Source organism: Scleropages formosus, chromosome 2 (genome assembly GCF_900964775.1).
Source record: "Scleropages formosus chromosome 2, fSclFor1.1, whole genome shotgun sequence".
Taxonomy (NCBI): Eukaryota; Metazoa; Chordata; class Actinopteri; order Osteoglossiformes; family Osteoglossidae; genus Scleropages; species Scleropages formosus.
Genome location: NC_041807.1, coordinates 9,119,179 through 9,135,472, shown reverse-complemented (window position 1 = coordinate 9,135,472; position 16,294 = coordinate 9,119,179). Strand labels below are relative to the sequence as shown.

At 44.4% G+C, this 16,294-nt stretch overlaps 1 protein-coding gene across 2 annotated transcripts in view; it reads right to left on the bottom strand.

Annotated features, from left to right (window-relative positions):
- insc (INSC spindle orientation adaptor protein) overlaps positions 1 to 16,294 on the bottom strand; it is a 45,961-nt gene that overhangs the window by 14,747 nt on the left and 14,920 nt on the right. For both annotated transcript variants that reach the window (XM_018761172.2, XM_018761182.2), the window contains exons 3-6: positions 6,176 to 6,518; positions 4,375 to 4,427; positions 3,701 to 3,824; positions 1,904 to 2,017 (exon numbers count right to left, since the gene is read on the bottom strand). In XM_018761172.2, coding sequence (XP_018616688.1) covers positions 1,904 to 2,017; positions 3,701 to 3,824; positions 4,375 to 4,427; positions 6,176 to 6,518 — 634 coding nt within the window. The remainder of the gene's footprint in view (positions 1 to 1,903; positions 2,018 to 3,700; positions 3,825 to 4,374; positions 4,428 to 6,175; positions 6,519 to 16,294) is intronic.

Here is a 16,294-nt window from a genome sequence, read left to right as displayed (position 1 = left end):
GCTCCTGTTCTTATAGTCGCTGATTTAGTCAAATTTTCTGGTGTGGTAATTTGTATTTGTGAACTTATATCAATAACAATAAAATAAACATGATAATTTTGATGTAGTTCTTAAACGTTTTTACTTCGAATTCTATTGTTTTCTTACTGAATTTTCACTTTAACCACATGAAACTGTAAACGTAAATACATTTAGGCTGTGCCTATGATGTAACTTAAAAGGTGTCGTTTTAATTTTGCTAGTTGTTTATGTCATTACTATTGCCATTACATTCACTGATATACCAGAATTACGATTTACAAGTAACATTAATACAGAAAACATTACTAAGGATTCTGTATGATCTGGTATGGGAGGAGGTCCTGGGGGGGGGGGGGGGTGTCACCATCGGCTATCACACTGGATGACACCAACCCTAGTGACACCACTACAGAGAGTTCGTCCCATTCTGAACTGCCGGTGGACTGTAAAGGGACAGGAACACGGACACATGACCCACTCTGCAACATTTCACCTGAAAGACTGTGAGAAGATGGAGGGCCCTCCTTCAACTCTCCTCTCAATTATTCCTCCAAAGTTCACAACCCACTTGAAGTGGAACGTTCATTGTTATTACCATACTGTTAGCCTGAGAGGAACGCACTTGGGCGACTAGAGAGCCGATTACGTCTGGCTCCAGTGGGGTTGTGGCTCCCGGCACTTCATAAGAGCTATTTCTGTCTGGCCTGCTTTCATGGCATCATCTTGCTGTTAAACTTCATCTCTGGCTCTTTACCCAGTGCATCAACAACCAAAGGCATCACTGTCAGCGTGGAGGAAGGAAGAAATATTGTGTTCCACTCAAGTGGGAACAAACACAATCTGAAATATACACTGTTGCATGAACAAAACATTTCACACCAGAGCGGTGAGCTGAGGTCAAGTTTGCTCATCTGATTAAGCGATTACCTTCTCATATGGGGACAGCCTGGGGAAAGTTGTGATGCAGTTCAAACAGTATAAAGGTTTTTGACCTCAGTTAATGCATTCTTTCTGTTTTGACAGCTTACTTACCGCTATCATGTGGATATACTGAAAAATCAGGTTAACTTGGACTTCCCTTATGGAATGTGAACCAACAACTAGGCCCAGTTCCTTTGACCACTCCATCACCAGTGAGAAAGCTTAATTTTTTCTGTGCAACGGGGTTTACCCTGAAGGAAACATTGTAGTGAAAACTATGGAAGTGCCATGGTGGGCACTCCAGTTTTTCAGAACAGTCCCTTCCCCTGCACGCCTTTGAGGACCCAAGAACATAGTAAAAGACCTCTGAAGTACATGGCAGAATAATTAACAACTTTAAGAATTTCTGGGAAACATGGACAATCTCAAAGGAATTGTTGGAATCTCTGAGAATCTCTGAGAAACATGGTGAGTCTCTAAGAGGGCTTTTTCTGAGCGGACCTCTGAAGATCTCTCAGGAACACGGAGGATCTCTGAGGAAATGTTATTTCTGAGCAGCATAAGAGTTTATTGCAGCAGTCTGGATGCTAAGGAGAGCTGTTAGAGTCACAGAGGAAAATGGAGGCTCTCTGGGGAACATGGATGATCTACAAGGACATCTAAAGAAAACATAGGATCTATCAGTAACACTGAGAATCTCCGAGAGGGCTATTTCTGAGATGATCTCGGAGGGGAAATTGAGAGGTCCGAGTGAGCTGGAGATATCTGGGGAAAGATGGTGTGGTTGGTCTCTGAGAATGCTATTTCTGAGCAGAACTCTGAATATCTCTGAGGGTACCTGAGAAGCTCTCTGGACCAAGGAGGATGTCTGAGAAAGTGTTAGGATCTCTGAAGATCTCTGAGGATCTCTGATGAACATTCCAGCAATGCCTAACCCAGGGAGAGGTGGCAAGTGACTCACCTTGGCAATAATGCGGCATAGCTGCGGCCCATCTTGTGTGAGTGAGAGCAGGCTGCTGATGGCACCCCCTATGGTGTACACGTTATCCGACGTTTCGATTTGTCGAATTAGGATCTGTTGAGGGTGAGAACAGGCCTGTTGAAGTTTCACCTTTGCAGAAGGGTCTGAGTTGAGAGCAAGTCATACTGCTACAGCTTCTCATCTGTACTGTGGTCACGTAGACCACTAAAACAATCAGATATAAAAGCCAATAAACATGACAGCTTCCAAGAATAAAAAATAAAGTTTTAGTTTTCATATCCTGCGTAATCTAATTAATTAAGTAAATAAAGGAAATGTGAAATTTTCATTGACCCAAGAGTGCATTTCAATTAACCATAAAGCAGGTCTAATTGAGCTCAATTGTCTGTCTTGTTTTGGAGCAAAATCATAATTCTTTATAATTGCAGTTTCTGTTTTCTTAAGTTTTAACCTTGGCTATATTCTGAAAATGTATATCTATAAATCACCTTGGTGTCACAGCTGATTTGTTTAATTTTAAATCTTGAAACCATAGCAAACGGGAAGGAACAGGTCCTCCAGACATGCCTAATGGAGCTCAGCTATGACACCACTGAGAAGGAAGCTGTAGGCCCACTTATTCCCAGTGTTTGTAGCAGCAGGTTTTTACACCACGGCTGTGTTTGCCACACAGTGTACATGCCATACATGTATTATAAATGATAGTACATTGTTCTGGATGTTCCCAGTCCCCTCGCTTCCAGGTGGTGTTTGAACTTCCAGCAGACGCCTTGTGTGCCACTACCCTAATGTGAAGGTTTGACAGCGAGGACATACACTCCAAGCGGATGTTCCAGGAAAAAGAAGGACGATGGAAAGACATTTTTCCCCATACGACTAAGGTTTCATTGGGCACAATGAACGGTGAGGCAATGCATCGTTTGTTGGAAGCCTTAGTGGTAGTCATCATTTGCATGGACCGATGAAGTGGTCCAGAGCAGCGTCACTCCACCCTGCATCCGGGCAGTTGATGGGTTATTCAGGCTTTAACTCCAGACTACTCCTTGCTTGATACAGCTAGTCAGTTTCACCACTTTTTCGGAAAACGGATTTCACAGCATACTTTTATTAGCATAATTGCACTGCTGTGGCTTTTGGGGGATCTGAAACATACTTCTTTGCAGAAAAAAATCAATTATTTGCTTAATTAACCATAACTGATTTCTTGATAAAGGCAGGAGTAAAGCCTTAAATAGCTTGTAAGCCTTGAGGGAGATTTTAAAAACACTGAAATAAAGCGTTTGACAGCATTTTGCTATTGTTAGTACATTTATACACTTTTTGATAATTCAAAAAAAAAAAAAACTTGTTTAATGATGCCTGATTTCACAGTCTCAGCTGGAAGCCCAGGAGGAATCATCTGTGCTTATTTGTTTTGCTCCCCTTCTGATGTGACCAGCCATTTACTCCTTCTAGGTTTACTTGTCAAACAATCAGTTCTGTTAAAGAAACTTTAAACAGGAATCAAAATCCCACTGGGCAAATATATTAACAACAAAAAATAACAACAGATTCTTTCAGAATAGCTTTTATAGTGTAAAGATTAACAAATTCGTTATGAGAAATGAGAGTATAACAAATGTGTTTCTTTTCCATATATGGTACAGGGGGAGGTGGAGGGGACATGAGCCATAGTGCTCAAGAAAATCCAATCCCCCCTCCCTCAGCGTTTGCACAGTTACTTTGAGCACCACTGATAATATTTTTTGCCTCCAATATCTGACAAATTTCTCCCACCTGAATTTCATTGGCCAGAGCCATGTCAATCATCTGGCTGAACGAGTCACTGATGTCAGTCAATATTTCCTGGATTTCTTCCCTCATTGACTTCAGGAGGTTCTCATCCTCAGTGTGTACACACCTGCAGAGATAACATGACTCAGCGGGATTTGCGTGAACCACAATCCAGTAATCAGGACCACAGGGCCAACCCTTTTTCCTAGGCTGTATAACAGTCCTGGCAGAAAATTGTAATTGGCTTAGAAATCAAAAGCAATTGGTGCGGAGAGTGGAGAACTGTGACACAAACACTTTGGTCTACTATTTTATCTGAGTGATTGACATAAAGCAGTCACACAGTCCAGTACAACCAACCCTCATGGGCATCATTATGTAACAATCAGGCAACAATCAGTGAAACAATTGGTGTTTCTGAAGAAGGAAAAAACTATTTGACAATAAGCTTTTAAGGGTGTTAATGATAATGACACTTATGATGCTTTCATGAGATGATCCATTCATAACAATGCTACGGTGGCCACAGTGGTGCTCTGAAGGTCTGTGTGAGGACAAAGTAGATTAGATAGATAGATACTGCAGAAGACTATAGCAGCATTTCTCTATTGTACACCAATAAATTGAAGTTTATTACATATATGATGTCATAATGATGGTGTGCAGCACATGTGTACCTCTCTGTGATGGTGGTGAGCTCCAGGCATTTGTCCAGGAGGGTCTTCTCATACTGAGAGTGGCGTGCAGATCAGATGGAAATCAAAGCAGAGAGGGATATGCAGATTAAAACAAACTGGAGACGAATATATTTTTATAAATCACATTGGTGTCGCAGCTGACTTCATTGATTTTAATTCTTGAAATCATAGCAAACAAGAAGGAAGTGGTGGAGGATCTCAGCAAAAGGATCTCAGAGTGATGGAGCTGTGGCCTTAACATGACCCCAAAAGGCAAGATTTCCACTGAACATCAGTACTAACCACCACTGACAACACAAGTCAGCCTTCTCAGACATACTAATTACCACTTTGGACTTGAGGAACCAGTAGCCAGTCAGCACAGCGAGCACATCTGCATTGTCAGTAATAAGACAAATTTCAGCAGCTATAATCTGCTGTATATTTAACCATAAAGTGAAAGGCCACGTGTAACATGTGAACATGACATGGACAAGGCCGTGTTTTACTGTAACATCTAGACATGGACATAAGATGGGTGATCTCAAATGCAGAGTTTATATACAAGTGCTCAACTCAAATTAGGATGAAGAACACGGAGCAAAGAGATGCAAAAGGGCGTTCTTCCAAGGCTAAAAATTAGAACGGGGTATGGGACCGGAATTAGTACGCAGGCGTGACAAAGACAAGGCTGAAACATGGGACCTGGACCAGAACGCAGAAGACCAGTGCAGACAGGGCAGGAGCTTGGGAATGGAATAGAACCACACTAGGGATGAGAGTGGGTACGTAAACAATGGCCATAGGTTATCACAGGAAAAGTAGTAGAGAGCTGATCAAATACCCACAACTACTCAAGTTTCCTGCTTGCTTTTTGTAATTTGTTCACCAACTGGGAACAGGTGGGCAGATTTCAGCCAAATGCTTCAGAACAGGACCTCTGGTTGTTACTGGGATTACAACTCATGACACCATGCTTAATATGCCGTCTACAAGACATTTAGACAAATATCTATGTTTTTGATTTTTATAATTAACACAAGTTACAATGACACAAATATCACATGCAAGAAGTCAGGCCAATTAAATTGCGAACTATGAGAGTGGTGCTTCAGTAAAGTCCGATGAGAAGCTTCAGAATATTAATTGTGATTTGCTTCCTAAATTATGGTTCAGCCTTGATCTTTACAGAGCAGCCAAGCACTTCCTGGATGACTGAATGTCCACATGTGTGATGAAATCAAACAGGGGCATGAAGCTCTCTATTACAATTTATTTCTGTTTCAGGTCCGTCTTAACTGCGACTTATTTTTCTACGAAAGCAATACATTTTGTGAAAAAAGGAAACATAGTTTAGGTAAGAAATGTTAAGCATGTGGTTTATTTCGTTTGTGGAAGTAAGCCAGCGTTTGCAAATCCGGGCCACTTTGTTAAAGTTACTCAGCCTGTACACGTGACTTAATTTTTCATCTTTTTGATATCAAATACGTAGATATAAAGGAGTGATGACTCCCTGCATCTCTGTTGTTCTGCTCTGAGGACCTCCAGGCCAAAGAATCAGTCACATCCTTTGTCTGCATCAGACTTGAGACACAATTTTCTTCTGAAATATGTATATTTTTGGTGTGTTGGAAGATGATGCAACTTTCTGGATTAATTTGTGAACTTTGGGGATGCAAAAGACTCATAAAGGGCCCAGGTGTTTTTTGTGTGCAGTCCTTTGTTCTGCGTGATTCCGAGGGCAACGGAACGAGCGTTTGTCACCTGTTGGTTTTTGATGGCTCACAGAAAGGGGACTCACCTTTTGCATCTCAGCTGGGGAGCTACGGGTAGACGAGTACTCGTGCACAAGGGTGCGCACGTGGCCGTTGGCTCGGGTTGCCGTGCTGTGCACACGTGACCAGCGGCCTTTCTCCAGCCGGTGGAAAACCTTTCCCAGCTCAGCGCTGACAGCAAAGGCGCGCTTGAGGAGCGTCTGCAGACCATCCCTCGGCACTCGCTCGTTGCCTACAATGAGCTCACCCGCTGCCTCCTCATCCACGCTGATGGGCTTCGACTGCAGGATGCACATGCACTCCACCTCAGTCATGTGACGCAGATCCTCCATCCAGCGCTGCACTGAGTCCACCTGGAGCACGTGCATCCTGGGATTGGGGAGCAAACTCAGTTCAGGTCACAAGCTTTGGCTCAGTTTCAACCCCTAGGAAACCTTTAGAACTAAATACAAATAACAAGGTCAAACAATGAAAAATTCAGCCCCTTAATCGCTAATCAACACAGCACAGTACAAAAGCAGTGTAAAATTACAGGATTACCTTCCACTGATATCAGTAACAGATTCAGTTCAAAATCAAATTTACTGCCCAGACAAAGCATTAGAGGAAATGTGAAATACTTCTGGTTTCCTGAAGGTTCAGATCAGGAAATTATCAATAAAATTAATTTAATTGCCTTTGTCATGATAATGCATTGTTTTAAGTGCTTCTGTGAAATACTTTCAGAAAGTCTCATCAGCCCATACCGTGGCTCCCTAAATCCCACTGATTTCCCCTTGGTTCGCCTATACCCCTTGAGCGAGGACCAGCTGCTGACGCAAAACTGGGTTCTTCCTGGACCCCTCATATCGATAGGTCACAGGTCAGTCCGAAATCGATCAATAACGCAATATGGCACAGCGACATTGCGGAGAAGGAAGTGTGCAATTACTAGCAGGTATAAAAATAAGAAAGCAATCAGTGGCTGAGGACAGCACCGGGATCTAATGAGCCTGGGGTTTAACTGGGATTCCCACCTTCTTCCAGAGATCAGCAAGATGAGAAATGAGCACTCCTGGGCATGTAGGGTAGAACGGAACTTTATGATCCTCCTTCTGCCCTTCAATCAGGTCTCTGCCATGAGCAGAGAATGGAGGACACAACAATGAATTTTATATCACTGGGAAATTTGGTTAACAAACTTCTCTGAATGGAAGACCACAGAGTTAAAAATTCACCAGGGCAACCTCATGTGTCTCACTTGCAAATATATTTATTTAGCAAGTCTAAAATAATAATAATAATAATAATAATAATAATAATAATAATAATAAAGACAAATATTGCCCTTTACCTACTCAGCCACTTGCATATTATGTTTCAGCTTTTAAATAGAATAGGCACAATGCTGTAGTCTTTTTTGTGCTTTATAATCATCAGACCCCACCTGGGCTTTACTTTTATTGCTGAATGAAGGAGAATGATTTTTTTGATGAAATGAAAACTGAACATATCCTTTATGGCCGCGTACACACTTGTGATGTTGTGCCCGGACCGTGGAACCAGCTGAGACAAACTGATTTCGTTTCCATTTAATTAGGATGCTTATATTTGAACTGGAGGTAGGGTACATCGATACCACCACGTGTGTGTGTGTGTGTGTTTGAGTGAGAGTGCATGTGGGGGGAAAGAAAAGGAAATTTCCCGCACAAAAGTTACTGTGAGTGTCCATGTGAACATAGACCATCGTAGCCCTTTCTTGGAAGTCATATGCAAGTGCCACATTTTGACAAACAGCAAAATTAACAAGGGGCTGCTGGAGACGGAGCTCGACCCGTCAAGGCACAGAGTCGATCGAAACATAAGGAAAAAACAAGGGCACTGGCTACACATTGTTCCTCTGCTGTGCGAGAGTATTTCACATCTCCAGTTTGGAAGGTGGAAGCGACACATGAGAGGGGGACCCACTCTGACACCTGCCCCCCTTTCTTCCGGCCTACACCGGACTTGCGACACCGCAAAGAAGTGCGTTCACAAAACAGGCAAAATTGCACTGACCGAGATGGTCAAGAGACCCCTCAGAAATGCTCTCTACGTGCCTTCGGGGAATGGGGTGACGCGACCGTGCCGAGGCGATGTGGTGAGCGAGAGGTGCTTCACAGCTGATGGCTAACATCTCCTGTATTATTCAAGAGGCAGCACCAGGGTCACGGGTTCAAACACTTTTCCCACACACCTCTCCTGGGCACCTCTGCCCTGGAAGTATACCAATCAGTGCAAAACGAAGGTGTGAGAGAGCTGCTCGGATGAAGAGGGCTCCGAGTAACTGAAGTCAGTTGTGTCACAGCAATCGTCATTCTTGCGATAGTGACAAAATGAGCAAACGCATTATTGGAAATCGGTTCTGTTCGCCAATTAAGAAAAAGTGCTTGCTTATGTTACTCTACACTTCATAATTGAAAATATATTGCACCCCTGTTAATACATCCAGTGACAACCTTAGGACCTCCTATTAATCTGTAATACTTGTCTGACACTTTCTAACGCTGTCTGAATATCAACTTTACAATGATTTACTCTGTTACGCAACAAAGTGTACTTACTGTACCGGTTCAGGGTACTTTGCTTAGAGGTATAGTAGTTGCAGGACTCAAACCTAGAAAATGAAGACTGCAAACTGACAGCCACAGGGAGCAAAATTAGCAGGTTTTCTTGTAAAACTTAAAATTAAAAACCTAGAGATTTGTCTTTATATGAACAGATCAGGGGATCTCTTCATTTTCTTTTATTACAACCTCATCCTCATCCCCTTGCTAATAATAAGTAGGCAGCAAAAAAGGTACATTTGTCATGATGGTAGATCTGAATCAGAATAAACACAATAGGCAAGATTGCTATATTGCTAAAAGGTAGAACTTAAAGACAGAACGGTTTCCGCTGAGATTCAGACAGGGGCAAAGCACTGTAGCACTGTACTAAGCGCTTCTCCAGAGATCCTGCTAGTCCTCCTGGAAGAGCAACTCCAGGAGATTGGGGCTCATGTGCTCCAGACATTGATCTGCCCATAGGATGCAGAACTTCCTGGAAGACAAGAGACCCATTTGAGAGACGAGGAGATAGAGCATCTTGGTGGTCCCAGTCGAAAAACCAATTATGCATTCAGGGTGGAAAGGTCAAAGAGCAAACACTGTAATGCCACATGGCCTAAGAAGTGCCTCCAACTCAGATCAAGGACCAAACTGTTTGCCATAATTTCCATTCTGTTTTTATTAGCCATCAGATTTCACTGCATACACACATCCGTACTAAATATACATACAGATAAAGAGGATGCAAGACATTCCAGCGCCCAAAGGCACCCACAGAAAGCCCTGTATGGATTCAATTAGTATCCATCATATTCCGGTGTCCGTTTGTGCAACAAGTGTGTGCACAGTTGTGAAGAAAATCTTTCCCAAAAAAAAGACAAATCCCTTGTTTTTTATATTTTTAACATTTTCACTTCTTTTGGTTCTAAAGTGGAAGCACTTTTTTCTTGCTTATGTTAAAGAAGAACAGTGGATTTTCTGCTGTTTATATCGCCGATAGAAATTCTTCTCTAAGGCTCTTCATTTTGCAAAACTTCAACCTCCACCGTCATTAAAAATTTCTCCGGTTTTGCTGTTTGAACACAACAACAACAAGAAGCTCCATGGGTAGATTCTCGTGACATCTGTAAAAGTCCACACTTTCCACTTAGGAAGCAATGTATGAATTAACCAGAAGGCCTGAAATATTCCGCAGCCCTCAGGGTGGTAAATATTTACAAAACCGTCAATCAGAAAAGCACAGCGGCCCCGGCTTATTATCGTAAAGCTCGTTGAGAAGATGTGGCATCCCTCACCTCCGCCACGGCACATGGGGACCGGGGAGAGCAATTACAGCACTGCCGGTAAACACTCGAGGCGCGCGGGCGTGCGGGTGGGTGGGTGGCAGCCGTCGTTTGGCGAGTCACACCGCTGAAAACACAACCCCTGGGAGAGGAGCTGCAGTCGGCCATTTCGCCCTTTCTCCGGAATCCCTATCCACCGCTGTCATCGCCAAAGGATTAACCAGCCTCCTTCACGGCGCTGCTTTGACAAGCATCAATACGGAGTCCCTGAGAAGCCAAGTCTTCCGCTGTGAGAAGAGTTTGCTCGCATTTTGAACTCTTCTGACGGGAAGTGCCTTCTGCGATGGGACCAAGTGACATCAAGCTTTGTCCGAAGGGCAAGCTGGAGCAAAATCGGAAAAGATGTGGCGCACGGCTGCAGTAAGTGGTCAGCAAGAGCAAATCCATCACAGTGCTGCTCTTGGGATTGCGAGAAGGGCCCACCATCACTGTGTCAACACCTCGGATGTTAAGCGCTTTCTAGTCCATGTGACCCATGATAGAGTGCCTCCGGAATGTTCTGTCTTCCACTTGTGTCCTTAGGGTTGTAAGGCACATGTCTGTTTTCACTGTGATTGAGAGACAGCTGAGCATTGAGGAAATACGAGGTCAAGACCACGGTTCGGTCACTTGTTAGTCTACTTCGTTTAGCAGGTAACAAAACTCAACAAAATTTCCGCAAGGTTAAGTAGGATAAGCACCGTTGAGTAAAAGTTGACTCTTGGCAAACATTCACGTGGCTTTTCAAGGTAGTGAATTATTGGGAGGTTGTTGAAGCGTGTTCATCATAGGGGAGAACACGCTAACTCCACACAGACTGAACCCAGGTCCGAAACGGCCGCCCAGGAAGCGTGAGGCGCCAGCGCTACCCTCTGGCCCTCCCTCCAGCTCCATCATGTTGTGGGACGTAAAAGCGATGCTGCATCATCGACAGCCGCAATAGGAGACCGGTGCAGTTTATATCATGACACTGAACTTGTTTCTCAGGCAGAAGAAATGGCAAAATAGAAAGACGAACTTCACCGAGTTCGTCTTGACGTCGCGTCTCGTCTTCGCGTCGAGTCTCGTCTCGTCTCCGCGTGACCTTTCCCGCTTTGCAAGAGGCTTTCGATGCAGGTCCATCCAGCAGGGGGTGCTCGTCACCATCCCACACTGCGATGGGTTGCGTAAGCCCTTCCCGCGTACACACCTGAGTTACACTTACAACGAAAAGGTTTGCATTTACTAAAATGTTCTATCCAACAGCAACATCAATAATTGTTTTCATCAGCAGAAGAATTTTAAATGCGCCATATATAAAATATAAATGTTTTTTTTCCCTCATTTCTGGATGTCACAAGTGCTGCTGTAGTGACGATTTTGACAGCCTGGCCCACTCAGAAGCAGCAGAGCTTCATTCAGTGTTATTTACCAGCTTACTGACTCAGAAAAGCACATCTCGCAAGTGCAAAAAGTTTCTTTTTTTTTTAAGTATTAATATTGTGTTCAGGAAGAGGAGCTGTTTTTTTCCTCTTGCGTGGAGAACTGTCAGCATTCAATCTCATAGGGGAACAGCTATGAACTGGGGAGGTGTCAAAAGAAGTTTGGGTGAGTGCGCGTGTGTGTGTGTGTGTGTGTGTGTGTGTGTGTGTGTGCGTGCGTGCGCTGGTGGGGAGTGTTATTGTTCATCTGAAACCGAATGGAGTTTATTCCCTGAAGTGAATCATTTGTTTTTAACAGCATCTTTTCACCTTTTCGCGTCATTAGTACACAACTCTTTTTCACAGGACTCAGCTTCTTTCATGGAGTTATGCAACAGCACCAGTTCCACCACACTTTGGCAATATTACACACAGTATAGTTTATATTTAGACCATTTAGATTAGTACGGTATATATAAACATGCATTATATATATATATATATATTTATATAGTTTATCTTTAGACCCTTTATATTGGGGTGGCACGGCGGCACAGCAAGTAGTGCTGCTGTCTCACAGTGATTGGGTGGTGTGAGAGAATGTGGGTTTGATCCCTGCTCAGGCTGTGTGGAGTTTGCGTGTTCTCCCTGTCTCTGGGTTTCCTTCGAGTGCTCTGGTTTCCTCCCACAGTCCAAAGACATGCTGTTCCGATTCACCCCAGTGTGCGAGTGACAAAGAGAATGTGTGTTCCACTGATGTACAGATGAGTGACCCAGTGTAAGTCCCCACGGTGAATAAGGTGTGTGGGCTAGTAACACTATTGTAAGTCACTTTGGAGAGAAGCGTCTGCTAAGTGAATAAATGTAGTCCATGGGTTGTGTTCTGAGGTCACACGTGAGAAGTTGCGTGTGCTCTGTTGCTTCATATTGATGATGTGTTTCAGGAGAAAGGGCTCTATATCCCATGACAACAGGTATAAATGAATCCGTCAGAGTCACAGGGGGACAGCAGAACCGCGGCCACCTGTCGCTGCTCCAGTGCGGTGCTCACGGCACGTTCCAGAGAAATCGATTGTTCACAGCACCGTTGGCGGGGGATTTTAAGTTCGCTATTACTGCGTGTATTGTGCATATCAAAGGAGAGAATATTACTCACCTGCACAGTAAAAATTAAAGTAATGGAACTTTACAGTCGGTTTGCTGACAAACAGTGGTACACCAGAGAATGCATAACCACTGCTTACAGCCTGTTGAGACCCAGCAAAAAAGTTTTTTTTAGTTATTTGTAGGTTAGAAAGTTGTCCAAACCTACGTAAAAGTATGTGGTATATTTCAGATTTTTACATGTATTTATTTAGCAGATGCTTTTGTCAAAAACAACTTCCAACAAACTCTACATAGTGTTATGAGCCCACACACCTTATTCACCGTGGTGACTTACACTGCTAGATACACTACTTACACTGGCTCACTCATCCATACATCAGTGGAACACAGACTCTGTCACTCACACACTACAGGTGAGGAAACCAGAGCACCCAGAATAAATTGAGGTGTTCAGCAGTTCGCCGAGCTTGGCATTTAGCTTGCAGATGTTTCATCGCCAGTCGAGGTGACATCATCAGTGCACAAATTATCTTCTCGATAATTTCCAACCCAGAATAAATCCACACAGACACAGGGAGAACATGCAAACTCCACACAGACTGAGCAGGGATCAAACCCATGTCCTTTCACACCACCAAGGCACTGTGAGACAACAGCGCTACTCACTGTGTCACCGTGCCAGTCCTCTTTTTTCTGCCCCTTTTATGCCCATTTGTAGTGACTCTGTAATTGTGTGGGGTTTTATCAAGGTGAAGAAAAGCTTCTGGACACCAGAATATCTGGGGATTTAATCTGCAGCTCTGCCGAAAGTCCAATAGCCGAGCTATAAGATTCGGGTTTTCAGCACATTCTTGAATTGGAGGGTTTCATGTTTATTAAAAGTAGAAACTCAAATAAAGTCAGTCCATCAGAAAGATATTTTCATGCTACTGAGAAGCTGGAAGGATGTGGTCTCATAATGGGATGCTACCAGTTCCTTAACAATCGCATATAAAACCCCCTAATGAGCCCCCCTCAGAGCCCTTAAAGTAATGTCACCAAGTAAAATTTCTCACGCATTGGAATTTTTTCCCTCTCCTTTCAGAGTCACCGGGCCTCAGGTCATGCAGGACTGGAGCCACCAAAGCTGATGGAATTAGTCACGAGACAGATGCTGTAGATGTTCTCTGGGGCTCTAAAAGCGTCTCCTCTCCAGCAGGACACTGGATGGGAGATGACTTCATGCTCCGTGCCAGAAAAGTCAGGTCCCGCGTGACACGAGATCAGTCAACCAGGCTCCTCGGTCTATAATTAGGCCTTGCATTCAACATCATACATTGCATTTTTATTCATAAGCAAACGCATTAATTATGCTGCACTTTGTGACAGCTACGCCTCTGGCTGCACCTAATCGGACATTCTGGTGGGTCAGGCAGCCGTCTGTTCCCTGGTCCCGGGCCAAGGCATCCATTTCATTTACTATAAACATGCACGTAGGAGGTAGGGACCAAAAATTGATTCTCAGAGCACATTTCGTTTTGGAGGAAAAGACATTTGGATGACGGGTGTCACTCGAGGAGCTCCAACTCTCCATTCAGTCAAAAGCCCTTTTAGGCAAATCCCTCTGCCAGGCAGCTATAAGAAGCACCTTGACTTTTAAGAAAGTGTTTGCAGCACCTTTAATTACCGCAGCAGTAAGATTTAATGACATTTACATCAACTGGGGGAGTAACATGGACTTATTGTGTGTACATTTACTGGAGAAATGTATTTCAGTCTCCATGCAGGGGGGGCGAGGTGGCGCTGTGGCACAGTGGGTTTGACCGAGTCCTGCTCTCCGGTGGGTCTGGGGTTTGAGTCCCACTTGGGGTGCCTTGCGATGGACTGGCGTCCCGTCCTGGATGTGTCCGCCTCCCCTCCAGCCTTATGCGCTGAGTTGCCGGGTTAGGCTCCGGTTCTCCGCGACCCCGTATGGGACAAGTGGTTCAGAAAGTGTGTGTGTGAGTCTCCATGCAACTTTTGGATGCAAAGCCTTTCTGCTGATTTTGTAATTAAAGGCAAACGAAACATGGAACAAAGACCTGTGTAGTAAACAGTGAAAATGTTGGTCCACCTCTCCATATTGGGGGTCAACTCTGTCTTTTGTCTTGGGAAAAATGTTAATTGTGCTGAATTGCCTTTTAATTGTTGTAACAGGGGAATGTCCCCTTGTGGGACAATTGAAGTTACACACACACACACACACATTTTCAGAACCGCTTGTCCCATACGGGGTCACGGGGAACCGGAGCCTACCCGGCAACACAGGGCGTAAGGCCGGAGGGGGAGGGGACACACCCAGGACGGGACGCCAGTCCGCCGCAAGGCACCCCAAGCGGGATTCGAACCCCAGACCCACTGGAGAGCAGGACTGTGGCCCAACCCACTGCGCCACCGCACCCCCTGTCAATTGAAGTTACATTTACATTTATTCATTTAGCAGACGCTTTCCTCCAAAGTGACGTATGTCTCAGAGAAAAATAGATAAAGTGCATTACATCAACAGAAGGGGAATTTTAAATGTAGGCAAATAATTTTTGAGAACCAATATACCTGACACAAGTATCTGTATATAAACTTTTGAACAATCTATTATTAATATATAGGATTTTATTAAACGCACATAATGTCTACAACCGCTTGTGCCAAGCAGGGTTGCGGCAAAACTGAGCCTAACCCAGCAACACATGGCGCAAGGACGGAGGGGGAGGCGACACACCCAAGATGGGACATCAGTCCACCGCAAGGCACCCCAAGCGGGATTCGAACCCCCAACCCACCACACATTAGGCCCCGGCCAAACCCGTTGCTCCACCGCACCCCCCCCGCATTTATTAAACATATTGATTAAAAAAATTTAAACACAACAAACACGTAGATCTATGGAACAAATGATAAGTTCACATGACTTGTGCTCTGCTCTTATAGCCACACTTCTTTGTGTTCTCTTTTACTTTCTGGATTCCTGCCTGATGCCACTTCTGATACACCAGGTGACCATGGGAACACATAGGCATGAGCAGAAGCTATAGGAGACTCACACTAAGAGACTGTATCTCACTGATGATGCGTGACCAAACATACAACTGTGTTTCAGATCTGTGAAGAACATATTGTGCGTAGCTGTTCCACTTCAAATTCTACCTTTTAACCCTGAGTTGTGGGACACAGCGACAGCTTCCTTCAGAGCTTAAAATCAAACCCTACCCAAGGGATGCCGCTCTCGGGGAAACAGAACCACGGCTCAATCCTGGAGACAGTGATGGAGACCTCAGATATAAGAGGTCATGGGACATTCAACCATCTGACTTCCAGATGTTCCCCGATTCCTCACCGCTGGCAGACTGACAGCCTGGCCAACAGCCAACACCAGTTATTCCACACCTACAACTCACACCGCACCGCATTCACCTGCCCCTCCCTGCTCCCTCCCCCAGGGTCCGCCAGCGAGGTCAAGGCCTTCCAGTAACCGCCAGCATGATCGCGAGGGCCAGCCACGTAAACACAGCAAGGGGAGGGTGAGGGGAAAAAAAAAACACACAATTCCAATTCTGTAATGGTCGTAATGCAGGCCATATTTTGGGCTATAACAGGCATGATGAGATGGAGGAGGGACAGGACTGTGCAGAAAAAGCCACATTAACGTTGCAGTGGCTTTCAAGCAAAGCAGCAGATTGCATAATAAGGCACCGACACACCGGCCGGAGACACACTGGGATCATTACTGTGCG